The sequence below is a fragment of the Anarhichas minor genome, unplaced genomic scaffold, assembly GCF_050575085.1.
Source record: "Anarhichas minor isolate MPS153535 unplaced genomic scaffold, ASM5057508v1 ptg000074l, whole genome shotgun sequence".
NCBI lineage: Eukaryota > Metazoa > Chordata > Actinopteri > Perciformes > Anarhichadidae > Anarhichas > Anarhichas minor.
Genome location: NW_027466520.1, coordinates 9,078,709 through 9,105,578, shown reverse-complemented (window position 1 = coordinate 9,105,578; position 26,870 = coordinate 9,078,709). Strand labels below are relative to the sequence as shown.

At 41.3% G+C, this 26,870-nt stretch overlaps 2 protein-coding genes across 3 annotated transcripts; both read right to left on the bottom strand.

Annotated features, from left to right (window-relative positions):
• Positions 1–13,727: 13,727 nt before the first annotated feature.
• On the bottom strand, positions 13,728–22,674 carry LOC142937384 (uncharacterized). 2 transcript variants are annotated; one of them, XM_076080270.1, is made up of 5 exons: positions 22,284–22,674; positions 21,930–22,018; positions 21,662–21,821; positions 17,988–18,120; positions 13,728–16,015 (listed from the first exon to the last, which is right to left on the bottom strand). In XM_076080270.1, exons 2-5 carry the CDS (start codon positions 21,947–21,949, stop codon positions 15,798–15,800), a joined length of 531 nt encoding a protein of 176 aa, XP_075936385.1. In that variant the 5' UTR covers positions 21,950–22,018; positions 22,284–22,674; the 3' UTR covers positions 13,728–15,797. The 2 variants fall into 2 exon arrangements, with proteins under 2 accessions (XP_075936385.1, XP_075936386.1); XM_076080271.1 differs by having other exon boundaries at positions 22,644–22,662.
• Positions 22,675–23,780: 1,106 nt separating this feature from the next.
• On the bottom strand, positions 23,781–26,055 carry timm21 (translocase of inner mitochondrial membrane 21). The gene is made up of 6 exons (XM_076080299.1): positions 25,463–26,055; positions 25,145–25,207; positions 24,946–25,043; positions 24,610–24,683; positions 24,319–24,424; positions 23,781–24,136 (listed from the first exon to the last, which is right to left on the bottom strand). The coding sequence occupies exons 1-6, from the start codon at positions 25,791–25,793 to the stop codon at positions 24,035–24,037; spliced, it is 774 nt and encodes a 257-aa protein (XP_075936414.1). The 5' UTR covers positions 25,794–26,055; the 3' UTR covers positions 23,781–24,034.
• Between the last annotated feature and the right edge of the window lie 815 nt (positions 26,056–26,870).

The following is a 26,870-nucleotide window of genomic DNA, read 5'->3' as shown; positions in this document are numbered from 1 at the left end:
GTATGGCATGCCAAAGGCCGTGTCAGCGCTCGGCAAAACAATAAACTAAAGTCTCAAATATAGTTTCATCCAGTGAAAGTGCTATGACCTCCAGAACGTTTTTCTCCTCGCTTCAGGAATTGCAGGTTCTTTTACTCTGCATGGTTTTGCTCTCCCGCACAATAGATGTTTGTTTTAAAAGCGTAACCCACAGAGCTCCAGCTGAGCTTTAGAGTGAGGCTTCGGCTCTGAGCTGCACCGAGAGAGCAAGTTTCATCAGTAAAAAATAATGCGGTGTCTCTGAATGAGCCATCAGACTCGGTGATGGATGGTTTGGAGTACATTAGTTCATGATGGGAGGCCTGAGAAAGAATGAATCAAACCGACACTGGCTCTCAAGTCTCCTCTGGGGTGTGTGTGTGTGTGTGTGTGTGTTTGTGTGGCCACCATTGTTGCTCAGCATTCCTGTTTTGATGTCAAGCAAACCAACTCAAGTTGCCAGGCAACCACAAAAAAATTTTCACCTGTTGGTATAAGATCTCAGTCGGGTGTATTGGTGTACGTGTGTGTACGCTGTGCCTCTTTGCATAACGTTTGATCTCTCGGCTTTTTGAAGAAACAGGGTTTTATATTCTTTGTACTAAGTGCAGTGACCAAACACTATTTTCAAAGCAATGTCACACTGAAAGAAGCTGAAGGCCAACTTTTATGTTATGGAAAAAAACGCCACACCAGACGGGACAAAATACTGTGATGAGAATATTCCCTGGCATGTGTATTTGGTGTTGTGTTTGCTTCTTGTTTATCTGTGATGGCATGTGTGAGCATTGTGTGTATCTGTATACAGTGATGGAAGGAGGGGAGACGCTTTGGTGCCAAACCTCGGTTGAAAGTATCCGTGCCCCCAGAATCCCAAACATGCCATCTGTTGTGCAGTTTCTCTGCCATTTTGGAGACCCAGGTCAGCTCATACCTTGCAAAGAGAACCAGGCCAACCAGCCAGCCACTGGGACATGCGAAACACACACACGCTCACTGACACCTAAATGCAAAACTTTCACATGTGGGGGTTGAGATTTGAGCACACTCTGATGCTTTCACATATGCATGATTGTGCAAGAATGACTGTACATGAGTGACTCAGTGAGGTGAGAGGACAGGTGAGTGAAAGAGAGAAGGGGTCATTTCCCAGGAGCAAAGGAAGTAAGCGGGGGGTGTTGGAGAGGGGCAGACAGGGGTAGAGGGAGGAACATGAAAAGAGAGAGAGAGAGAGAGAGAGAGAGAGAGAGAGAGAGAGAGAGTGCAAAACCGGCCAGCTGTGAGAGACTGCAGTCATTCCTCACTCTGAGCTCCATACCTGCAGACTCAATGAGCCATCCCACGATGCAGCAGGGCCAAAGCCATGCGATTTCTCAGGCTTACTCAGCCTTACTGCGGCCCTGCAGCAGCAGCATCCAGGGCCTTGTAGAGCCAGGACTCCACAAAGTCTACTTTCACTGCCACGCTCCACAGGAGGAGGGATTGGGCAATGATGCCATAACTGTCACAGTGTCAGTGGAAGTATGTCTGCGACAGCAGGGACAGCAGTTCTGGAGGTGACAGACTCAGCAAGATTATTAAGAGGCTGAAGTGTATCAGATCTGAGATGATACCTTGACCCCTTACAGTCATGCTAGTGGCATGGCTCTAAGGATGGCTATGTCGGTCTGACGCGTAGTCCACCATTTTGGTCCAGAATGAAACTATTGGTTTGATTTCCATGAAATTTGTCGTACATATTCATGGTGCCCGGAGCGTGAACACTAATGACTTTGGTGATGTATTGATTGTATTTTTTTCTGTTGCTCCACCAGCAGATTAAAGTGTTCACATATCCTGTGAAATATCTCAATATTCTATCACAAAATTTAAAAATTCATGGTTCCCCCATGATGAATCCTGAAAACTGATCCTCAGAGTTTTTGTGAAATATCTATAAAAGCAACCCAGTTGCCAGAAAAATATGTACGCAAACCACGGGATACGTTGAATGTCGACATTTCTGAACTAAAAAGAAAAGTTTCATAAGTATGTTTCATATTGGCCTTGTATAACGCTTGCAGAAATGCACAATACCACATGGTTAACGTTGTGAAACAACTGGGTAGGATTAGGCAACAAAGCTACCCGTAACTGGCACAAATAAATAACCGTCTTTGCGGGCTTTCTTAAGTAAAGCAACATGCGCAAAGTCAGCCTTTAGTTTGGGTTTCACACGGGACACAAACAGCGGTCTCCTGGGTGAAAGTCGTCCAGTGTTTGTTTGACCCATCCACCACCCCTCCCATCCATCCTTAGTGGACTTTCTCACTACTATACTCGTTATTATACCACGTAACTTTCAATAATGGTCGCTCGAAATACTACCCCACTTGCTCTGCTCATCAAATGCAAAAACGTTGACATTCAATGTCAAAATCCTTTCCTGGCAACTGGGCTGCTAGAACTATTGGATCAGGATTAGTTCAAACACCTCTCTCATTAACTTTTTATCCAGCACCACCATCGGGTTTTATTTCTCCAATACTTTGGTTTATGACCAAATACCTGCAAAACTAACAACATATTCCATCAACCGCAGCTGTACTCTGTGTTTCGTGCCTATTAGCAGATGTGAGCATGCTAACAAGCTCAACTAATATGACGAACAAACATTATACCTGCTAAACATCTCAGCATATCATGTTAGCATGCGTTGTACTATTCAGTTGTTCAACTGTGCCTAAGTACAGCCTCACAGAGCCGCTAGCATGGCTGTATAGACTCTTTATCTTGTTTTAAAATTTAAAACCAGGTCAGAGTCTGTCGTAAAAGAAAATACTTCACTGGGTGAAGTTTATACTCCCTGTTCTCACTTATAACATCATTATGGAAGTTTACACCATCTTAATCTCGTTGCTGTGCGTCACAGGTCACATCAGCCCGCTACAATGCAGTGTAGAGGTGTGATGGAGTGTTGTAGGGCCCGGTCCGTCCAAAGGTAGTGAATGAATGGACTGCGTGAGATAATGAAATGCAGCACCAGAGTCCAGTGGGGTCATCTTTCTCGCTTTCTGCCCAGATTCTGGCTGGCTGTATTTGTCTTTGTCCTCCCCTCCATGGCCCATGATGGATAACAAAAAGAATATGGCTGATGGTGAGAGTTTTTTTTTTTTTTACTTCTCTTCTTCTTTTTTAGTGTCTTCTTTTTTTTCGTTCACCATTAGCAAAGTGGCAAAGTTAAGGGCTGGAGAGATGAACTCTGTAAAATTCAATCATGGGAATTGAAGGTTTGGAGGCGTGAGGTCTTGGCCCCATGGGCAGTTTGGAGATTGCCTGAGATTAATTAATGTCAAAATAGAGAGAGTGAGGCTGTAGAGGACAATTATGTATGTGACTGCTGGGCAATGGTGTTCGCCATTCACAGTAAAGAGTGCAGTCTGCTGATTTTCCTCTGTGTCAAGAAGATATTTTATTCCCAGTCAGTACATTTGAGAAGCCAAAAGCAATTTAAGTGATGATAAAGTAGGCAAAATCTACCCATGGCTAAATGGATAGAAAAATAAAGCCACTTATGTAAGTACTCAAGGCGCGTATAATCCAGAGAAGCCACAGTGGGGAAAACTACCATCATCTCCTGTGCATTGTAATCTTCTGAAGGCAGACCCAGAGTTAAAAGAGGACTACCACTCAATTAAAATAATTCATATTTAATTTATATAGCTTGGAATTGTCCAGTCAAAACATATGAACCGTGTGTTATTTAAAAAAAAAAAAGGATCTTGTATTACTATGGCAATGCTATCAGCTATATATATATATATAACCTTATCTGCAGAAAATCACCCTCCAGTCACAGCCACTTTCCCACTTCCATATAGTCAGCGTAGATTTACATCCCAGACTAAGCAGACACATAAACTGTTCGCTGCTCTTCGTGGCTGCAGGGGGCCGAAGTCATTGTTTACCAGCACTGGACCAACTGTCTCAGAACACAGCAACAAATCCTCTAATTCCAAACTCGGCAGAAGCAGTTTCTTTCAACACTGTTTTGTGTTGTTCGGGGTGACTTCACTGGCTTCCCTCCGCACGGTGCTGTCTGTTCTCTCGATGCACAAGTGTGTAGGCATCATACACTCCAATATTACATTCACAAAGAGTAGATTAAAGAAATGTGCGTGAAATACTTTGTGCCTTTGTTTCTGTCTTTCTCACTCTCACAATGCAAGCACAAAACAGAGCTACACCTTCAGACCGGCCGGCGTAGAGCGAGTTTCTATTGGTGTGAACCGTGATGCACTCTAAGCAGGTGTGCCGCAGCAAATCAAGATTGGTCTTCTCGCTACGCTGCGTTTCTATCTCCAGAGTTTTTGGAAACCTTGATTTGTGTGTGCTTCTTAGGTCTGCAGAGGAAAAATGTCAAAAAGCTGAGGGGCTTTCACAGTTTGCTAGTCTAACGGATACAGGCGGAAGAAATCGAAAAGCTTTGGCAGAAATGTTTAGCTTCCATTAAAATATGTATTCCCTTGGTAAATGTAGCACATCGCTGGCTTTGTATATCACAGAGCTAATCTTCATATTCCTTTCATAACGCTGACGTTGATGAACCGGCCCATTAAAAAGAAGGAAAATAAGCAAGAAGGCTGACAACAGCAACCAAAACTTGCATTAACTGATACAAATCGTACTAATTACTGGGATATTATCATTTCTTATTATTCTCAGTAATGCGGATCCTTTTTTTTCCATAATGAATCTACAACATGGCACAGGAACTCATTAGAAAGAAGGCACCACTGGAAATACAGACATCCATCATCTCTGTACGTCTCCTGTAAGGGCCGACTGCAAGAAACTGTAATAACCTGCCCGTTCTTCTTATACGCTGGTGCTTGGGTAATTGTTTTTGCCTCACTTTGGACAAGTTAATTAATTTCAATTGCTGACAGCTCTCCAGTTGGAGGTTAGAAGTCAATGCTGGACCAGGCTGTGTGAGTCTGTGAGGGAGAGTCTGTTATTTATTTTTCCATTTATCGGGAAAAACAACTGCACGTTTGAGCGACGACTTGCCTGTGAATATAATTAGACACACTTCTCTCTCTGCAGTCGCCTTAAGAGCTGCTCCGCCTTCTGATACGGGAGAGTGAGATCATGAGAGTCTGGCGTTCTCCACACAGTGGAACGGGGAACCGTCAAAATGGCATTATAAGATGGAAGCACCTGCTAGTTTGCAGGAAATTTAGGCCACTCTGCAAAGAGGAAGAAACTCTTTTTCTTGAAGAAACTCTTTTGCTTCGGCTTTGAACAACCCTTTCCCACCCCCACCCCCCAGAGTCACTTTCACCTTTACCCATCTTTGAGGCATGCCTTTGCACAAGATGAAAGCAAATGTCTGAACACTTCAGTCAGGATACGCTATAGACAAACTATACGGAGCCAGCTCATGTGAAGTAAAGTGCCTCTAAGAGCAAGAATTCAAAGGAGAACAAGAGACCACCGACAGCTTGTAATGGTTTAATGGTATTGGCCAGACTGCATGCTTTTGCACTAAATTTAAAAAGCCTCGTCACATGGTGGAAGATTTTTAAAAGCAGCATACTCTGTTGAACAGAGGGTTTTGACTGTGTTAAGTGGGCATGATGCACTGCTTAATAATGAAGTCACATAACATTAATTCTGGTAATTGGTAATGACTCAAAGGTGGTGTCACTGGTAATCAAACAACTTATTCTGCTTATGTGAGGGGTCACGTCTGTCAAAAATGCAGACCTACTTGCAGATCTTTTATTTTCTAACCTTTATTTGATAGAGTAGAATATATAGGAAATGTGGTTCGATTTCAATCTCCTTTTGAACGCCTTGCTCAAAAACTAACAAGTCTACAGCCATGCTAGGGCCTGAATATCACACACTCCTCTCATTCTTTGAAATAGAACTGTGACACTAAAATGTAGGCTGGATGTTATTAGCTTTACAGGCATTTAGTCATAAACAAAAAGTATTTTGGCAGCAAATTTAAACCTGCTGATGGTGCATAAATGCCTGAACCAAATTGAATGACAATCCAGCTAATAGTTGTTGAGAGATTTTATCTTTAGCCACAGATTTTAACCTCATGGTGGCGCTAGAGGAAAAGTCAGCGGAGCATCAAAGTCATCACATGTATGTAGTAACTATGTTATTGCAACTGAATTAACAGTGTACGGTGGCATCAGCCATTGAAGATGTCGATTATGTTGGATGATATTCGCAGCTTTGCTTTTATGTTGCAATATTCAATATTAGATCTCAAGCAGGCTTCTTTTCATCCGCCGATAACATGCGTCTACAGCATTAGTAATAATCCACTTCCTCAGCACGCAACACCTAACGGAGACTGCTCCATATGCGAGGCATTTTGTTAACTGATGCCAGGAGATGAATGCCGCTCTGGCCGAGTGGTGGAAACAAATAGCTTGTGGGCTTTTTAAAGATATATTGCTGTGTGAATCATGCAGGAGATAGACCAACGAATATTACAAGCTGTTTGCAACAGATTTAAAGAATTAAATATTTATTTCCTCCTAATCCATTATTAATTATGGTGTTCATCGGATGTCTGGGAGAGTCAAGAGCGGAAACAGAGGCATTCATTCTGAAGCCCGTCTTGTACAGACATCTTGATTTGCTTTTAGAAGACCAGGATGTGCTCTATTGCATTATATGGTGGTAACAAAGCAGACCTTATCTGTGCAAGTCTACATCTTAAGCAGCAAAATACTAATTATTTCCTAATTGTACACTTGCAAGCTTTCCCTCAGAAAAAAGGCGCTGATTTCCAAGTGTGATGTCTTGGTTGGAACAGGCTACAGAACGAGTAAACAGTCCGACTTTGTCGAGTCAAGGGAGCGCTTTCCACTTCAGCGACACGTGTATTACCATAATAGCTACATGGGGCCCCATCAGCCCCCTGGTTGATTGGTTAATTGCTCAGTATCCCTCAACTGTACCCCGATGGCCGCCGGGTGTCGCCCTAGGGATTGTGGGATTGTGTCAACATTTCGCCATGCCATCTCATTCATTCTCTCTTTCTGCTACTCTTCCACAGAGCGTGAAGCATGAGATTGGATTTACAGTGTAATGGAATAAAGCACATTGTTTCTCTTCTGTGAGAGAGGAGGATAGAGCCGATAAAACCCCAGATTTGCCCAGCTGGAAAGTTGATTAAAAGCTGCGCATACAGAAAGGAAGAATTGTATTTTGTTTTTTTTGCCCTCTAGTTAAGTTTACTTCCCACAAAACCGTACGTCTTTTGAGTTTCTTGGTGCTGTTGTTATCGATTTGTTCTGCCGTCATATTCCGGGTTTTAGAAGAAGAGTAGGAGTGAATGAAAGAGGTCATCATCAAGAGATCAAAGGCTCTGATTTAACAGGTGTTGTGTTTTCCTCCAAGAGGCCTGTCGTGCAATTTGTATAGAAATAGACATGATGCAATTCATACTCGTTGGTTTAGTACATTGTTGTGGCAGCTGTGATGAAGATCAATCAGAACTCTTGGCATTCATGCCACCCCAATGTGAAACTTAATCAAGAGGAATAGAATTATCTGCTTTTCTTTGAGATCTACAGAAAGTCCATTTTTCTCTCTTGACTCCCACCCTTTCATTTCCATTCACAGCGAATAGGGTGCCATTATCAGTTAATTAGCTCTTATCTGCTTTACTGTTACAACACTAACGGTTTCCTGTGACACGCCGAAGCTCAAGTTACAATGTCGCCGTTTATTAACACAACTTTATTTTTACTTCCATATGCACGAGGTACAAGCAGCGAGCTGTAGATCTATTTGTTCGGGTTGAAGCAGCAATGAGACTGGAAGGTCAGACTAGATGTAATTAGTCGGAATCCTAATGACTTCTTTCGGAAACTGGCGCTGGCAGCCTGTCGTTCAATTTACGCTCTTGACTTTTCAGTTGCTCTTTATCAGTGCGATAATGCAGAAGTTAATCACCATCTCGATGCAGTGAACAGCACTTGGATGGAAGCTGCGGGTGCCACAGTCTGGAAATAATGTAATAATAACAATTGAAATTTGCATTTTAAGCATTTTAATTGCACTGTAATGGGTTGGGCTTCCGTCCATACCATTGCAAATGAGACACAGAGTAAGTAGGGTCCTTTACCGTGGCTCTTTGTGTCGCAAACCTACAGAACAATGCCTTTGAAATGGCACTGGTGCTAGTCTAATGAGAAAGTGGGAAGAGCAGAAGTTTTCAAAAAAGAACACTCCGCTTTAATTCAATGTTGCAGGAGTGAGGGTACACAGTCTTTCCAGCAGCTTTATTCCAACTATTAACTTGTTTCAGGAGTGTGAAATCAGTTAGTAGACCCCGCAAGAGCAGAGGACATAAAGAGACAGAGGAGAGAGCACAAAAAAGGATAAAAAGATAACTTTTCCTTTGTAATTGGACCTGCGATAAAAGGTAATAGATGCTGATTCCCTTACTTTTCACACGCACTAGAGATAAAACAAGATTCGACCTTTATGCTCTGAGAACTTGAGACATTTTATAAACCAAATTATTATTTCATTAATTGAGAAACTAACCCACAGATTAATTGGCATTAAACAGTTTGCATCTCAACCTCAGTAACTCACCAGATCTCTGTTAATACACAACCAGTGTAATAATGTAAAAAACCACGAATCTACCAGGCATTGCAAAATCAACTAGGGGCCAATAGCATGCGCCCCTATCGTGTCTGATATAATATTCTAAATAGATGTAAAAGGTCGACCAAACAAAGACAGGTGCTGACGAATCACATCTTGTATCCAATATCTTATTAGACAGAATCTCCAACATCAGCAGAGTTTGCCAACATGCCACATCAAAGAGAGTGTAGGAGTGGACGCGTCTATCCTAATTAGTATGATAGAGCGCTCTATCTCTCATACACACACACACACACACACAAACAAACACACACAAATCCCTGTATGATTTTTATGAGGCCACTCAGTGACATAATGAAATCCCGAGCCCCTTACTCTAACCTTAACCATCACAACTAAATGCCTAACCCCTAGCCCTGACCTTATTCTAACCTCAACCTTAAAACCAAGTCCGGATACTCAAACAGGCCTTTGACGAAGTGAGGACTGTCCTCAATTTATAAAAATGTCCTCACTCTGAAGGTCTACAACTCAAATTGGTCCCCACAAAGATAGGTCCCCACAACTCTGATTCCCTGCTGTCTGTACACACACGTTCCAACTATGTCCCTGGCAATGGAGGCATGACAAATCTTGGCACATTCAAACTCATTAAAATACATAGAAGCTGATGTGTAAATACGCACACAAAGCCCGGCTGTAGTTTTGTGACATTCCTACACACACAAACACACAAACGCACATGCTCTCCAAGAATCTTCCCGATGATGGCAGCATGTGAAATCTTGGCACATGCAGTTGAATTCTGCATAGTCAATGTGAATGGGTCTGACTGCCTGTCATCTTCTGTGGACTCACACTTCAAGCCTGTAAGTCGTTTCTGTGAGGGAGTTCCAGTTACTCAGCAAGCAGAGTTCGGCCAAAACATCAGGATTCAATTAAAATGTAAATTCTTGCTTAGCTGATAAACGGGAAACAACAGTCCTCTCAGTTTCTCAGGCACCAGACAGGAGGCGTCTTTTTTACAAAGCGACTTGGAAGTTGTTGTGATGGACAGCAGGTGAGCAGCAGGGAAAATGCAAAAATTAACACGAGGTCAGAGGTCGGCAGGATTCGGGCCATTTGGAGGGATTTGCAGACCGGTCTTGTCTGTGCCGTTTCCCTCACCGCTTCCTGCACAAACACCTATCTTCTGTGTATTGCAGGTCTTTGGCTGGCATATTGACAGCTCCCAGAAAAACTCAATCTGGTCCGCACCTGCACCTTTGAAGTTTTTCTACAAACTGCACAAGCGGAGAGACATTGTTTGAAAGGAGCTGACACGCTTCTTCGACTCGTGGTACTTTAAAAAAAAGTCAGCAAATGCACGTCACGTCAAAAACCCCAATACGCTGAAGGGCAAATGCAACACTTTGGAACACTAACTCCAGATAAGAATTACAACACTTCTCTGCAAGTCAGATAAATATTTCCAAACTCTTTCGGCACCAACTCTCAGCTGAGGAGGGAATTTCTAATTTTCACTTTTCATCATTCAGATTAAGCCAGTGGTGGATATAAGTCACAAACTCACTAGCGTGGATGACAGCTTTCCATTTGGAGAACTTTTCTCAGATTAAAAATGCAAAACGTGCCGACTCCAGAGACACGAACGTATTACACTGCTTTCTTGCCGTTTGGTGGGACTACAATAAGTAGTGGATTCTTTAACAATGGTTATATCCAGCAGGTTACATCAAAATCTTAAAACTCAACAACGTGCCACCTCATTATGCTCACACACATACCTGTCTGCACCAGGTGCTCATCCTACCCCCTCTGACATCCTCACTTATCCTGTCATCACAAAGGCACAGGAGCAGGCCCGTCCCTGCCCTCTAGATTACATCTGTACTGGCGGCCAAGGAGACATGATGAACATGCTTATCATGCTGTTGACACTTGATGTTGATGGAAGCTGGGATGGACAGCAGTATTTAAATAAAACACTATGTGAAGCAAACCACACACACACACACACACACACAGTCCTATTACTGAAGAGAAAAGCTGCTTTCACATTCTTAAAATCTTCCTGGCCCGGATATAATGTTACTCTTTCTGAGTTGTCCCCTTGCAATCACTGAATTATGTGCCTCATTACTAATCAATGCATTTTAAATGCCATTCACTTATAATAACTCATGCATGTCCACCGCTGGATGATGATGGCCTCAAGGAAACTCAGAATGGATTATACAACAGTGGTGGAAGAAGTGCTGCTCAGATCCTTTACTTAAGCAAAAACTACCAATACAAAATAGGGTAGAAAACTACTTTAGGAGTAAAAAGGGTCTGATTTTAAATCCTACTTAAGTAAATGTACAGAAATACTTCAGCTAAAGTACTTGTAGTATCAAAGTATCGAAATATATACGACATTATTAGATTGTTAATGCTGATACGTCAATGAATAAGTTGCATTTTCCTGTTGCTGGTTGGATCTGCTTTGTAACTAGTTAGGTCGTTTTGTCTGGTACTTCCCAACCTAAGGAGCACAAGATGAATCGGTGGTGAGATGATTCACGGGGAAGAAGAAAAACAAAGTCCTGTTACACAGATATGCATTCATTTATTTTTGGGGTATATTCTCTTATCTTTTACTTTTGTGAAATATTTTTTGTTGTAATTTTTTGGGCCACAAACTGTTCTATAAATGAAACATCTACTGTATAGTTATATGAATTAAGTTTAGAGGAGCATGTTGGAAACCACTGGTTTAATCTTTAATAATCATGTGTTGATGTAAAATATCACCACATATCAAATAAATGCAGTGGAGTAAAAAGCATAACCACCAAGTAGTATAAAACGGAGACTGCAGGTAAAGTGTGAGCAATTTAAAACTGTAGCACGTTGTCACTTTCCACTGCTGCTCTTCCTTACTCAAACTCCTCCGATGCAAAGCAAACATCATTGGTAGAAATGGATTATATTTGCCCCTGAAATGCCCGAGCAACTGTTTAGCTCCACAGTTTAGTGGGCAGTCTACACTTAAACTGACATGTTAAGTGTTTTAACGCCGACATGATTCACCCAATCACTGTTTTTGATCTTTGATATTATCAAAGCAGTAGTTTTATATACTTTAATCGATATTACAAGCCATAGTTAACTGGATACATGGCTACATCACACCCAACCAAAATAAGGTCGGAAGCTAGAAGAAACAAGTGATGGTGTTCAGACGAAGAAAGGAAGAAATCTGTTAGCGGGCAAATGACCTGCAGAACCTATGAACACAACTCTGTTGTGATGTTTTACAGTCCTTGCACAAGGACGCAATATGAATTTGTGGGGAGATAAAAATTTAAACGGCGTAAAATAACACCGGTGGTCAGGTTACTGACGGGTATCCCCTCCTGAAATGACTTTGAGGTGGAAAGTCAATAACAGGCACATTTTTTGACATCTTATCCAGCCTCACCCATGCCTGGAATGTGTGTCTTGCAGAATTTAAAAGGTGTGATGTTTTTTTTCCACGACCGCTGCGCATGCATACTAGTCATTTCATAGGCAATTCACCTACACATGGCAAGGCTTGGAAGTGCAATACATCTTCGACGGACAAAGGAGAGTAATTGAGCCATCTATTCCGTTTCTCAAAATGGCCTCAAAGACCTCAATACTCTTGGAAGGGCTTCGGCAAATATCCTTGAGGAGAATGCGCCGTGTTGCATTCATTATACAGCTGTTTGTACTGAGATGTAATGATTAGTAAAGCGGTTTAAATGATGGATTGTTGCCCGTTTCCCAAAATGCAAATATTTCCCCCCGAAAGCATCAATTACTCAAAGCCAAACCGGTGCACAGCATACAGGAGTGACAAACACAACAGAGTGCTTATCTAACTATACTCAACCCTGACGCAATACATACTGTCACACACGTATACCTGAATGAACGAAAGCTGCATTCTTGATGGATTGCATCTATTTCAATGTTTAAAGTGATATCTGAAGAACTGCTCCAAAACAATGCATAATAGAATCGATAAAGCATGCAAGTACATTGTAATTCTTAATAATAATAATATATATTTTTACCATTAATGACAATGAGAGCACATTTTATCATAATAAAAGAGGACCGTATTTTTTGTTTTTCTCTTCTGTGGCTTGTTTTTGCAGCGGGCAGTCAGATTTATCTGATTCGTCTCATACACAATCTTTCACTTTCCAAAAAGGTTCATAATCATGTGTACACACATTGTGAATTGTTCAAGCTGGGCTGATTTGTATGCAGCTTAGTGATGCGGCAGCCGAGAGGCCAAGATATGAAAAATTAATGTCCTTGAGTATCCACTCTGCTACATATTCCACAAGAGGGCTGCGCTATTGATCTTGATCAAGACCAATTTTTTTTTGGTTTTCCATCTAAAGAAAAAAACTTTGGAGCAAATCTCAATGCCATTTTTCTGTCACAAAAACATGTAATAAAATGCATCAACCAATACTGACGTGATGGCGACAAGGCGCACTGCTTGTGTCGCACTCAGCACACGGGCTCAGCAACAGGTGCAGGCGGCACAGAAACATGGAGGGGGGGGGGGGGGGGGGGGGTCATCACTGGTGCAAGACTGCTCTCTAGTGGCACATCACAGAAACAATAAAGACAATACTCAGCATTTTATCCCTCGTGATTACTGGTTGTTAAGACAGTTTTCTAAAATTAGACAAATCAAGGAAGTACCGTTCAAAGTTAAGTCTTTTCAGAACAAAAGAAAAGACAAAAAAAACAAAACTGCCCGTGATGAAAAACAAAGAGGGAAGTTTGCGCAAATAAGTTGTCTCGGTTTGGACTTGAGCCTTCCAACAGAAATGTAACTTTATCAAATCTGCTAAAAATAAAAGTGGTATACCCCAAAAAGTAATTTCACATCAATAGAAAGAAAATGACCTATTATGAGTGTGAAATTAAGGAAATGTGTGTAACCGAAGTGTAGTACTGTTCCTCTGCGCAGGTAAATTGTTTGGAAGTGACTTCACACACACACACACACACACACACGATAAAGCAAGAAAACACTAGCACAATTACGAACAACAGTTTAATACAGAACACGGATTTACCCCCCCCAAATCAAAACACAAAAAGCTACTAAGTGGAGAGATGTGATAAATCAACCACCATGGGAATGAACATGAAGTAATCAAACAGGACATACATCACAGTGGGAGCCTAACACCATGGTTTAGCTCGTCGATCGGCATCATGCTGCTGCTGCTGCTGCGGCGATCTCTAAGTGAAGTCAACGGAGTTCAAAGCTACATTCCGATTTGTACTTTTCTGTTGCAGACAGATTTTAAAACCACAGGAAAGGCATCAGTGATGGATGCGCCACGATTTGTCATCGCAATATGAAGGATTATCAATAAAACACATTTCATATTAACTCCTGATTCTCCATGAAGACCCCGTTATACTTTCCCAAAGGCCCCACATGCATTAATACAGCGTTCATATTGTTTTTCTTTCTCGTGTTGTTTTGTTGTTGTAATGTTCAGAGAGTGTACACGGATTACATTGTTGCTGAAACAAACAGGAAGTGGATCATTTGGGTGCATGGTTTTACAGTGTCATTTCCGGATTTTCTGAATTGCAGCGATACAAAAAGCACAGTAACAACTTCTCCCAAAGCAATGCTACACCAGAGAATATAAACACACTGACCTCTACCAGCCTGTGGTAGATTAGCATGGAGATTACAAGGAATAGACGGCACCATTGATAAAAAAAACATTTTTTTGGTTAGTCTTCATTTTGCAACAATTATGGAAAAAAAGAGAAGCGATAACTGAGTTTTGTCGATGACTTTTCAGCCTTCAGCTCCAAAGCTGTTTTGAGCCTGAGTTCACAGCCCTGGGAGGATTTTTTTTTTTCTTCAAAGGATTGTTTTCCTTTTTTACAATACAATTCATAGCTGATCTGATTATCTTACAGCTGGATCTACGACTACAGAATGTGGTTAAGGGAGAGAGCAACAATTTACTCTCAGATTTCTGAAGACCTTTTGTCCAAAAATCCACAACTTTTTAAAAGACACAGAAATAAAATAAAAAAAATTCATGTTTATTTTGTTTGCGCAGATTCTTGATTTCTGGCATATAGGTGCGAATATAAACGCAGCAACAGACAGAACCCAGCAGTAGAGGCGACGACCAACAGAGAACAATCTCTTGTCTACCTCCATAAAGTGTTCATTTATTTCGCCGACTGGTTCCGCTTGTCCTCGCTCACTTCCATTCACAGATGTAATAGGCACTTGAATTGCCTAATGTCCCAGTTTAATCACCATGATATATTAAACATAACCGGGTATGCTAATGAGGTAATTATTTAAGACAATTAGTGCATTCATTATCAAATAGTTCTCCGTCAACATGCTTTGTCTTCAACTAACACGCGTGCAGTATTAATGAAGCATTGAAAGTCATAACAGTTTGCTTAAGTTGAAATACTTACTATTTAATATGCACGACTACGCAGCAAGGTGCACTGAAATCTAATTAGACCGTCTACACTTTGGATTGTCTATAATGCAAATAACGCACTGTTATCAAGTTACCGAGCTCAGAACGTCGATACAGATGCACACAAAAGGTCAAGTCATGTCTCAAATATTATGCATCCCGGTAGCAGGAACTAAACGCAGCTCATTTCCCCAAACCTGCTTGCAGAAAGAGTCAACTGGTTAGATATGTGAAAGGAAGTGGCCTTGGACAGGCGGGAACAACGTCATCAAACAGAACACACTTGAAGGTATCTGTTTCTCTGCTTATCTGTGTCTCAGGGACTCCCTGTGAGCTTGGAGGTGAAGGGTACCATCTTCCTCCTTAGCTGGGAGGCAGGTTCTGCATCCCTGACTGAGGCACACAGGCTTGCTGATGGCATCCGTTATTGCCAAACTCAGATGACCTTTTTTTTTTTTTTTTTTTAAACGCAATACAAAGTAGAAAAACAACTTGGATCTATAAACCGCCAAACGCACATTCATTCACACATCCAAATAAACGTCTGCTCTCAGGTGATGAGAGTTCGGCTGGCTACGATCACTGAGGTTGAATGTAGGAAGGCAGTGCATGGAAAAGGCAAAGCGGTATCGATTAGGTGGACCTGCTCTCGGACTGGGACTCACTGGGGCTTACGGGGACGTCTTGTTGACCGACTTGTGCGGGGGGAGACAGTGTGTAGGGGGGCGGGGCTTCGTTTACGCTAATGTTGTCTGCCTCAGAAATGAAAGGAGCTTGATGGGAGGGACGAGCGCCGTCGGTCTCGTCGACATGAGCACACTCGCTGTAAGGAGGGGGCTTCAGATCGTCCTCTGAAAGGAAAGGAGAAAACGGGTCAACCAGTTCATCAGCGGTCTAGAAATCATACATGCATTAAAATAACCTTCAATATTAGGGCTAAACGATCAATCAAAACAAAGATTCTGCCATGTTTACACTAGCGTCATTGTATCAAACAACGTTCCCAATTTCCCAAAAGTGTGCACAGGAAGAGAGGGGCTAATCTGATGAGTAAGAGAGACACAGGAGCAAAATGCGGTGCTAGAATATTTTAATTTTAGGAACAACAACGTGTCAGAATCTCCGAAACCCAGTGATGGAGAGGAAGGACAGACAAACTTCGTCGGATAACACTGACCCCAGAGCAGTGGGATCCTGAGTCCTCCTCGTCGCTCTCATCAAAAAATACGTTTGCAGCACTTCTTTTGAATTTCTTCTCGTCGCCAAGTTGTTATCTCAGTCTTCTTACTGTCCGCTCAACCGCTTCTCTTGTTTGCTCTCATTGTGAAATTCGCTGCTTTTAGTGCGAGTAGACAGCACTCTATTAAAAGGTTACGCATGAGCAGTCGTCTGTGAAGACGACGGCGTACCATATCTTTTGATATCTCAAATGGTTGCAGAATTAGATTGTACGCTAAATTTGCATCTGCGCAGGAAGATATTTTAATTTGGGAAGTGTAAGAAGCAATGTTATACAGATGCAAGACCTACCTAGTACTTATTATACATTCAAATAACTATATTAAAAGCATGCCCGTCTTTGACAGGAAAAAATATCACATGTGGGGGCGAATATGAGATCTTGTAATAGAATTAGTGCTGAAATGTCACCACTTCCACCCGCTAGAACCACATCCTGCTGTCAGACGGAACAAGCACTTCGGATCAAATTAGAGATTAATTTGCACAAGAGGAGACCGAATCTTAATACAAAGATTCAACAACCGATCTGGCCGACTTGTGTGCTCATTCCTGAGCTCGCAATGACACGTTGAGAAACATAAAGGGGAACACAGAATAAAGGAACTCGCCAAATTGTACTTTGCCCTTTCAGAAGCAAACAAAGTACTCCGTGTGTGCATACATGTGGGACTTCATTTAGAATCAGAAGAGACAAGTTAACTGATGCAAGTACTGCTCAGACTGCACCTGGTGGTAATTTGCTGGTTGTGGCTATGATCCCTATAATCAGTAAGGTACACGAATCTCCCATCAGGCAATCGATGCATCGATTCTGATGGAGTCCGAATGCTGGTGGTTTTAAAGGACGGCGGTAGAGGACAGTTTGTCATGTGTGGCTCCAGCCTGTGCAGGTACCTGGATTAATACACTGTGGGTTGGGGTGAACATCAATATTTTTTCAGCAATATTTTGCTACTTTAGAAAGTCCACTGAACCAAGTGTTTGAAGGGAAACGTTGCTCTCCGTTCTCACAACATAACGACAAAGTCCGGGCGGTCACCTGGTAACATTCCGGCCTTATGTTGCTTAAGTCGCCGCACGGAGGAATATGGGAGCATATTTTCCGTAGGACCACAAATAGCACATCTCAATAGGAGCACAAATCAACCTACAGTTTTGCACGGTAAACCTTTGATTTCATTTTGTGCTGCATTTTGATACACAATGACAGACAAGTTTGTCAAAATCTGTAAAATCGTCGGTAGAATATTCGATAGAAAAGAAGCCACTAGTAGCAGCCCTCTTCTAATGAGAGTAGAAATGAAGCATGTTGTAACAAAGGCTCAGTTATCGTCTCCTTTTCAGTAGAACACATCTAGCAAAGCCATCTCCACTGAAACCTTCTCACAGTGACCTCGGCTCGCTATCACAGAAAGCGAAACTATGTAGAGACAGCGAGTTCAGGGAATATTCAGTCAAGAAACGAGGTGGCCTTCCCCCATTACTGTGGTAGAAAGGGTCTAAATAAAAGCCGTCTTCCTGCCTCCAACTCAAGCAGCAGACACATGGTACTGTGTTATAGAGTGTGTGTGTGTGTGCTACCTCCAGAGACTGCCTCATATGGTGGTGGCATGTCCGAGTGGGAGAAGGATGCAGCTGGTGGCAGAGGTGTGGAGGGCTCTTCTATGGACAGGTCATCCTGGACACCATACCAACTGGGCCAGACAGACGTTTGCTGCAGAGGGAAGGAAACAGAGAGTTAATGACACACACACACAAAAAAGCAGAAGCATAGATACATACACCAGTGAACATAAAAGCTAAAGCCAACAACACAAACGTCCACACTGCTGCTAACACTATCAGGATACGAACTAGGCTGGTTTTACTGTACACAGAGAGAGGTAATTGCTGCTGGCCATGATTATAGTCTTCCTTTAATCTCTTTGCTCCAGGCCTAGATTGACAAGCAGGTTTATACACACTGAAGCACGAGCACCGCTAAAAACACACAGCCAGACAGTACTCGAGAAGAAGAGTACGTGACACGGCTGCCTGTGTTAACAGTTCTTTTCTGTATTTTAACACGGGGCTGACCAGCACGGAACGTTTTCAGCCCAAACCTGATGAACCATGTTAACGCCCCAGGAAGTCGTTTACACAAAATGCAGGGGCGAGACGTCCAACAGTGAATCACATAAATAGGCACTTGGTGTGTTTATATCATTTTCAAAAGATATATTTTTGATTTCAGTCCTTTTAAATACAGAAAGGATAGTGCAGCAAGCAGCCACACCATGGTCCGTTGTATTAACTGATGAGTTAGAGAGGTTAGTAAGCATCTCTAAGGTTTGAGCATTATAATGAACGCGTTAGCCATTTTATCTCCTCTGTCAGCTGTGAGGAAGCTCTCAGCTCTTTTTTTTTTTTTTTTTTTTTATTACTGATTGATGCCTTTGACTAAGGTTTTAATTAGTTCAAAATTGCCATCCTGTTGTTGTGGGAGTGATAGAGTGTGATGAAGAACGATGCAGCACAAACAGACCACGCCAGGTTCAAGATAATTATAACAGTCGCTCCTATTGCTGTAGACCTACAGAGCTGATAAATAAGATGAAGTTCAATAACCTATGAATCTCCCACTCCTCTCTGGGGCCGCTATGTATCAAAGGTTTCCCCCATGGCTCTTCTGGGTTCACTTTGTCTTTTTAGGTGAATTAGACTGTCCAAGATGCTTAGTGAGTGGTACTACATAAAGACCCCCACACACACACACTATGGTTTGATTCATTTAAGCCCAGGACCTCCACGAGTCGTCCTAGCGTCTCTCCAGAAAGCATTCAGGGTGCTGGGTTATGGATGACCGAGGGGCCTCCCTGCTGCACATTCCATTAAAATCTAAACAGGGAACATTACACACCAGACGAGAGAGGGACCAACGGGGAGATGAAGGAAAGGATGCAGGAGAGGACATAGAAGCAAGCAGAAGAGCTGTGGCACAAGGACAGATTAGGAACAAGAGTAGTAGGGGGTAAAAGAAGCAAAAGGAGAAAAGGTGTGTGCAAGGAGGAGGTAGGAGGACTTCAGGGGTTGTTCCTTGAAATGTAATTAGCAGGCATTTTTTGTGTTGGATCAAAAATAACTCGTCCATAAGAGATCATTTAAAAATAAAAAGGCAAGAAAGAAATGATTCTTAAACTGGATTGAACTTCCTCTAAAAATCGGACAAATGTTTCAGATAGAACACAGGATATGTTCACTGATCTGGGGAAACCCCGGCCAAAAGTCCAGTTATCTCAGAGTTTCAACTGCTTCATTTATTTGTTTTTTAACAAGTGGGGCATTTCCTGTTACACAAATATTCCAAACAACTCTATAAATATCACAGTTAGTGCCTCTTAGATGGAAGTACTGCAATGATAAATACCTCAAAAGCTGGGGCAGTAACAAGCTCAACAAGAAATTACTTTTTATGGAGACGTTTTAAATTAATCATTTCTTAAAGATGTGTGCTGATAACTTTTTCATTTATGCAACATATTTTGCAATAACCACTAAGTAGTGGGGTAACGTTGGAACAAGTGAGAGAAATCTGTTTTATATGATTCACGGAGCAGAGTTTGGGAAGGTTCTGAATCCCGGAGATCGCTTCCAGCTGTTTTAGAGAGGCAGTAAAGCAGAAAGGCTGGGGGGGAGGGGGGAGGGGGGGCGCGCATGATGGCTGTCTAAACCTGTGGCATAGCCCAAAGAAAAGACTTGATACAAATCGACGTTGAGGAAAGGCATTACTATTGGAGACGCATCACTGACAACATCAACACAAATAAAACTACATTCAACGAACACCTGAAGGGAACAATAGAAGATAAGCTGCATTTACAGAATATGTATGAAAGGCATGCGTGTCAGCAAAACGTAAGAAGTTACAAAGCAAATGGAGAGATAGTTTTGAAGGATTCTTAAAGAGCAGCTCAAACTTATCACATTCACTAATCAGAATCTGAGACAATCCTTATATTATATACTTTCAGATGTAGGGAAAGCACAAGAGGCATGCCTTGCTGTCTCTGTCTTTACCGATATTTGCACACGAAAAAAATCTCACATGCACGGCTGACATTTTTACAAAAAAAAGGTTCCAGTTACACTTTCTAACTGAATGACTGTCAAGGCTGTGACCCGCTGAGCCAGATCTCTGTTGTCAACAAAGTCAAACAAACATACCAGAAAAATGTAAGCATACACAGTACGTGTAAACCAGAAGCCTTGCACTCATTAATACACATCCACACAGTCGCTCAGTATGTCACAAAGTGAAACGTGGCCCGTCCTGTGAAAGCAGCAGACTGAAAACCACATGAGAGAGCAAACAACTCCTCTGCAAAAAAATGTAACACAACTGTGACCTTACTCGACTTTCTCTCACTACAGCAATCTCCAGTTGGATGAAATCAGCCACAGTTCTGAGAACAGGGCCAGACTTAGCTTTGTGATGCACAACTTCCAGTGTGTGTGTGTGTGCGTCTGCCACTGGGCCAACAACGCTAAAGCAGTTTAAAGAGGAACGCCATACCGTACAGAGAGTCAAAACACATTCTGGATATTTTTCAGCGCAAAAATAGCTTGTATGCTTCTGCTTCTCTCAGCTCTCCACAACCATGACGAAATAGGCAGTACTCCAAGGTGTATTGCGTATTTTAAGGCATCGAACATATTTATTGTATACCAGCAGTAATGTTAACTGTGATAGACAGCACAATGTACTGAGACTTGTCACACACCAGAAAGCCTCTCGTAGTGGAGCTGCAAGGCCGGATACAACAGGTACCTAAACAGTAACTCTCTCAAAAAGGACCATACATGTGCTTCCAGTGGATGTCAAAAGCTCCACCAGACTTCAAGTCTTTCCAGCAGAGACACAGACTCTGACAGTAGATTATGTCAAGGTTACAGCATATGAAAAGGCCTTCATTGCAAACAGGACATCAAGCTGGGTCATGCTTTAAGTCCCGAAAAACTATTTTGTCATAGCCATATTTGTCATTCAAAATGTCAATTTTTGCAAAAAGGAAACACATTTGCTGCTATGTTACTCACTCTTTTTGCTGAGTGTACCATACTCAAGTCTCTCAGCCAACGTAGAGATTCTGGTTAATACCTAAACTTTAGATTAGGCTAAGCCATAATAAAGGCAAAACCTGGTGACGCAAAAACCACTTCAGCTTGATTATATGTTTCAAATGTAGGACATGCGTGTAGTGTGGGTCTGCACTTACACTCTGTCTCTCACACATCTGATGAAGGTAGGCCCTTCCTCCAACAATGACTATCTGAGCATTGCGTGGGTTGCTCAAATACGCTGCCAGCTGCCTTTGTCTTGATCGGTACCAGCACACGTAGAAGAATATCTTGATAATGATAAATACAATAACAACTCTGAAAAGACAGGGCGAGAAGGGGGAATGCGTTAGGGATAGGCAACTGTACACATGAGTTTTATACTCCCATCTTTAACTTGCAATAATAACTACATGTTATACTCACATGTACCAGTACAGCTCCATTTTGGTGAGATGTCAATCAGTGAGTAGAGGCTCTCATTGCTGATCCCAGGCTAATCCCACAATTTAGCCCTGAAACCAATAAGAAGTCTTAGTTATTCTTCCCTGTCCATTACCTTGCTTCATTTGAACAACTTATACACAGTTGTAATCAACACCAGCTCACTTTTACAAAAGAAGGAGCGCAGAGCATCTCACGGTTTGAGCTAGGTTGAATTTAAACGTTAAAGCACTTTCTGTAACTTAAAACAGATGGTACGTTTAGCACGACGGCTAACTTTGCTAACGTCACCTAACTCAGCTGAATGCAAACAGAGGAACAGGGTGTTGAACTTACTGTATAGCGACAACTCCGCCTCGTGAATTAGCTTAAACGGTGTGCCATTCCCCTTGTCTCGAAGATGTGATGAGAGTAGAGCTCCAGGATCGAGCGGAGGCTAACTAGTTTAGCTTTAGCTAGGCTATCAAGCAGGATAGCAGGCCACAACAACAGCGGCTAAAATGAAACTCTATCTTACGTTAACGTTACAACAAAACAACGAAAACAGACCTGTTTTATGAACATACCTCCTAGTATCATAGACAAGGTTACTAGCTAGTTGCTCGACAAGTTACTCTTTAACTTAATCTCAAAGAAACAACTAACGTTAAACTACCCGTGGAGAGTTTTAGCTCGCAGTAACATTTACTGACTTACGTTAGCACACCCCTGTCCGCTGGGTTCACAGTGGGCGGTGTTGCCTTTAGTGTTTCCTGTAAACTGCTCCCACTATTTATCGGTTAGTTTTTGCGTTCAAGTGCCATTGTTGCTGTAAGAAAATGTAATTCTCTTTATATTAGCAGCACTGATCTTATTTGCGCTGTCAGAGGATCATGGAAATAACCAATAAATTATAAAAGTATGGCCCCTAGAAGACAAGTACAAACAGTAACTTTATAAAGGACTACAAATAGTAATAACAAGTTATACCTTCCCAAAGATTACGTCTCAATCTTGTTATGTATAGTCTGTGGTCTCAGCAGGAGCGCTGTCACAAAAAGAGATAAAACAAAGGGATGTTATCTATATATCTATCTGAGAAGTTTCATTGACGTCCATCATAAATATCAATATTTCCGAGGTTCATTTAAGGTAGCATAACTTTGTCTGACAAAAAGGATATCTGACCAAATAATAAATATATTTTGATTACAAATATCTTTATATCATACATAAATATATATTTATCAAAAATGCATTCAGTCAGAGGCGAAATTAATCCGACACCCATAAAATAGGTCAAATCAGAGGTTCAGTGTCTCCCCGTGACACCTTCAAAGATGTAGTGAAAAACTATTTAGAAACTCATTCAAATGGATGTGAAATGTAAATTAATTATAAAATATTAAGTAAAAGGTCATATGAGGTTGTTCCTATCTCGCGACTCTCTGCCTCCATCTAGTGGTTATTGTTTTGTAACGCAGTTTACCATTTCAAAAGGACTATCACATACATTTATCTAGTAAACAAGACGAAAAATGTAAATTGAAGAGAAAAGCAGGTCTATCAGACTATACAGGGTGTGTAATAGACAGGTTATTTCAAAGCAGAATACAAGAAATCTGCAATATGTTTAAGGTGTCTAAAATGACAGATCTCACAGTACTTTAATTCAATAAAGCTGAAAGATCGATCATAGCGAAATCAATAGTTTTATGAAACACTGAGAAAAAAATTTGTATATATATATTCAAGCATATAACAGACAACATTTCTATTACAATTTAAAAGCATATTTGATTGCAGGTTATTACAAAATGCAGGTAAACTTGTCGTCTTTTAGTCAAAAGTCGATTTGTAGTTCATGTGTATTATTTATTAAACAATAACACAAACAAGATGATTGTCATTTCCGGTGAAAAGCTCTTCATCAAATGCTCAACTGTTGTGGCAAAGTTAAAGAAAAAAATAGTTGATCTTTAACACAAGTTTTTAATAGTAAATTAAAGTTACATTTACAGTAAATCTTCAGCTATTTGTCCAATAACGCAAACACATTCGTCACATTTTCACAACGCTCCTTCAGTGAAGAGACAATTATGAGTCCATTATCTTCCATATCTGTTATCTTCCACAATGATGGTTCGTCTTGGGTAGGCATCTACTTCCACAAATATGTAACGGAACTCATATTTTCCAGTTTCAGGATTCTGTGAAATAAAAAATACATTTAAAACAGAATCTCAATTTGATGGATATAAGGATTATAATTATCACCACTGTACATTTAGTCTCTGCTGTCACAAGTGGAATTACAATTCTTGAATATTACGGTACGTTAGTATGTCCCATCCATTTCATAAACTGCATTTCTACAAAGGCAAATACCAACCTCTTTTGACTCGGTGTGCACAGTTCCTTTGCGGCCTGGCTCGGAGCCCTCAATGTAAAACTTAAGTCTCATAAGCTTCAGTCCATCCTTCTGGTACTCCAGATGACTTAATGTGGAAACACAAACACACAAGATAAACAAGATAAACAAAGAGGATCCCTCATCACTACTACCACACAGCTAACTTATGAATAACACAATCTATTTGAAACTCTGCACTGCAATGTGAAACTTATTCATTCCCTCTTATAACAACAATAAACAGCTTACACATAGTAGCAAAACACCCACCTGACTTGCTGCCTCCTTCCTCGACGGGTAGTCTCCCCATAGCACTTGATTGGCTCCCCAAATGCACCAATCACCTACATTTTCAATAAACAAAAATGTTTTTTTGCACTCCACTTTTCAACAGGAGAAGACTTCAACATGTGCGCTGAATTGAATGTAGAATAGGTAACATAAACTACAACGCACAATCCAAAAATTGTCACGATTAATTCACGCATTCAGTGCAACATTCACAGTATAGTCGTGCACTTTTGGAGGAGATGTTGTCGTTAGATTATTGAACTGTTGGGAAGAGACACAGTGTTTGGCCTCAGCAACATGTGATCCCTTTCTTACCTCTGGGTCTAACTTGACTTTGTTGAAGGCTTTCCCATAGACTTTATTTGGACTCGAGGAGGAAAACAGCTCTTGGAACACCACATACAACAGCCCACCTGAACCACGTGCACAGAACAACACACGTTACTGCCCCATTCGCATTATTTGACTTGAAATGAGATGATTATTCTGATTGACATCTTGAGGTTGTAGTCACCTGTCACCCCGAGCCCAATGACGACAACTATCAAGTAGGTGAAGTCTCTGCCAGCGTCTTTCACTGGAGGATATTGAGGGTAGGAGTTACTAGACAATCAGTCAACAATTTGGTACTTTATAAAGTAGAATACATTTGATGGTTATAGTTTCACAAATGCAAACAGGTGCTTGCTTTATTGCATAAATAAATTGGCCCCTACACCAAATTGTACACATTGCATTGGTCACTTGTATACAAATATTATAATCTACAGTCAATAAAATGGAGGAAAACTTGAATGCAATGCCTGTTTGGCAGTGTCCGTGTCTTGTTTACCTTTCTGTGTCGCTGAAGGCTTTGGGGTCCCACTCTGGTACCTGGAGACCGACCTGTCTCTCTCTTCGGGGCTGCTTTGGTTTCTGGCTGTAGAATCGAGCGAGATACGCCTCCGTGTCTGTACTTGAGTTAAGCCGCCCAGCACTGGCAAGACAGACGAAGGAGCCTCGACTCTTCTGCGGAAGGTCAGTCTCGAGATCGTCGACACTGTCCTGTGCGCGTGGATGAGCAAGCTGACTTGCGTGAGTTTACATTTCAGCCCGCAGTACGGTGTCGCTGTCTGTTGTAGATTCCGGTGCAGCAGGGCTTTCAGTATCTGCGTGTAAGCCATGATTACGTCCTCTGTGAAGAGCAGCACAGCCAGCTAGCAAGCGGAGTGTGTGTAACTTTAGCGCGGTCGACAGCTAGCAATAGCTGTCAAAACTAACATGCACCTACTGCAGGCTAAAATAATAGTAAAGTGACTTATTATGCGTCATGAATGCACAACTTACAACACTGACTAACCTACTCAGGGGACTCGGACACAACACTCCTGTGCTGGTCTGTGTCAAAAATCTGTCGTGCTACTTCTCGTGCCTTATGCGCATAATGTTGACGTCACGCGCCTTCGGATTCATGGGAGTCGGAGTTTTTTTTAATGTAGCACCAAATGTAGCTCGCCCTTATATTTACAGAAAACAATATACACACGTTCACAGGCAGGTACGAATACAGTCATGGTATTATAAATAGTTGTTAGTAGCATACAAATAATTAAAGGTGTACAAACTGGCTTCTTTAAAAGAAACATTGTTCAGAAAACAAACAAAACAATAAATACAATTTGGTTCCATTTGATAAAATCAGAACATAATATTGACATATGATTAAATTTGAACTTGATATGAAAGTCTGTCAACATGCCTATTTTTCAATATATCCGCTTCGTATGATATCTTACAAAAAGTTATTTTTCATCAGTTCTCATATGGATATACAGCAACAAGAGTGATCAGTGCATCTGCACAAGCCCCTGCAGTGCACAACCTGTTGAGGCAACAAAACTACTTGGTTAGGTTTAGGTAAAGATTTTGGTTTGGGTTAAAATAAGTATGTAATACTAAACCCTTAGTTTATTGGTCTAAAAGTAGTCACGTTTAAGTATAAAGTATATTTAATCTGGTCTAATCTAAATACAGGGATCAGCATATGAAATATACACCCTGTGTTCTGAATTTTTGAAACTGTTTAATATAAACTTCGTTGTTAAAACCTACGAATTCCCGGAAAGAATAGCTACTGAGTTGATGACCTAAGTATCATCAATGCCCCTGAACAGTGAAGAATAGAATAGAGCATATGTTACTGACAAAATAAATCATCACAATAAAATCAGTAAACATCAGTTTATTGAAAACATTCTGTC

What these genes read in the sequence shown, in the direction of transcription:
- timm21 (XM_076080299.1), bottom strand. Translation starts at nt 25,793, where the DNA reads ATGGCTTACACGCAGATACTGAAAGCCCTGCTGCACCGGAATCTACAA. An exon ending in GGAAGGAGGCAGCAAGTCAG is followed by an intron (nt 24,425 to 24,609) that starts GTGGGTGTTTTG and finishes TTCCACATTAAG; the next exon opens with TCATCTGGAGTACCAGAAGG. An exon ending in TGCACACCGAGTCAAAAGAG is followed by an intron (nt 24,137 to 24,318) that starts GTTGGTATTTGC and finishes TTTATTTCACAG; the next exon opens with AATCCTGAAACTGGAAAATA.
- LOC142937384 (XM_076080270.1), bottom strand. Translation starts at nt 21,949, where the DNA reads ATGGAGCTGTACTGGTACAT. An exon ending in ATGGAGCTGTACTGGTACAT is followed by an intron (nt 21,822 to 21,929) that starts GTGAGTATAACA and finishes CTGTCTTTTCAG; the next exon opens with AGTTGTTATTGTATTTATCA. An exon ending in AGATGTGTGAGAGACAGAGT is followed by an intron (nt 18,121 to 21,661) that starts GTAAGTGCAGAC and finishes TTCCCTCTGCAG; the next exon opens with CAAACGTCTGTCTGGCCCAG.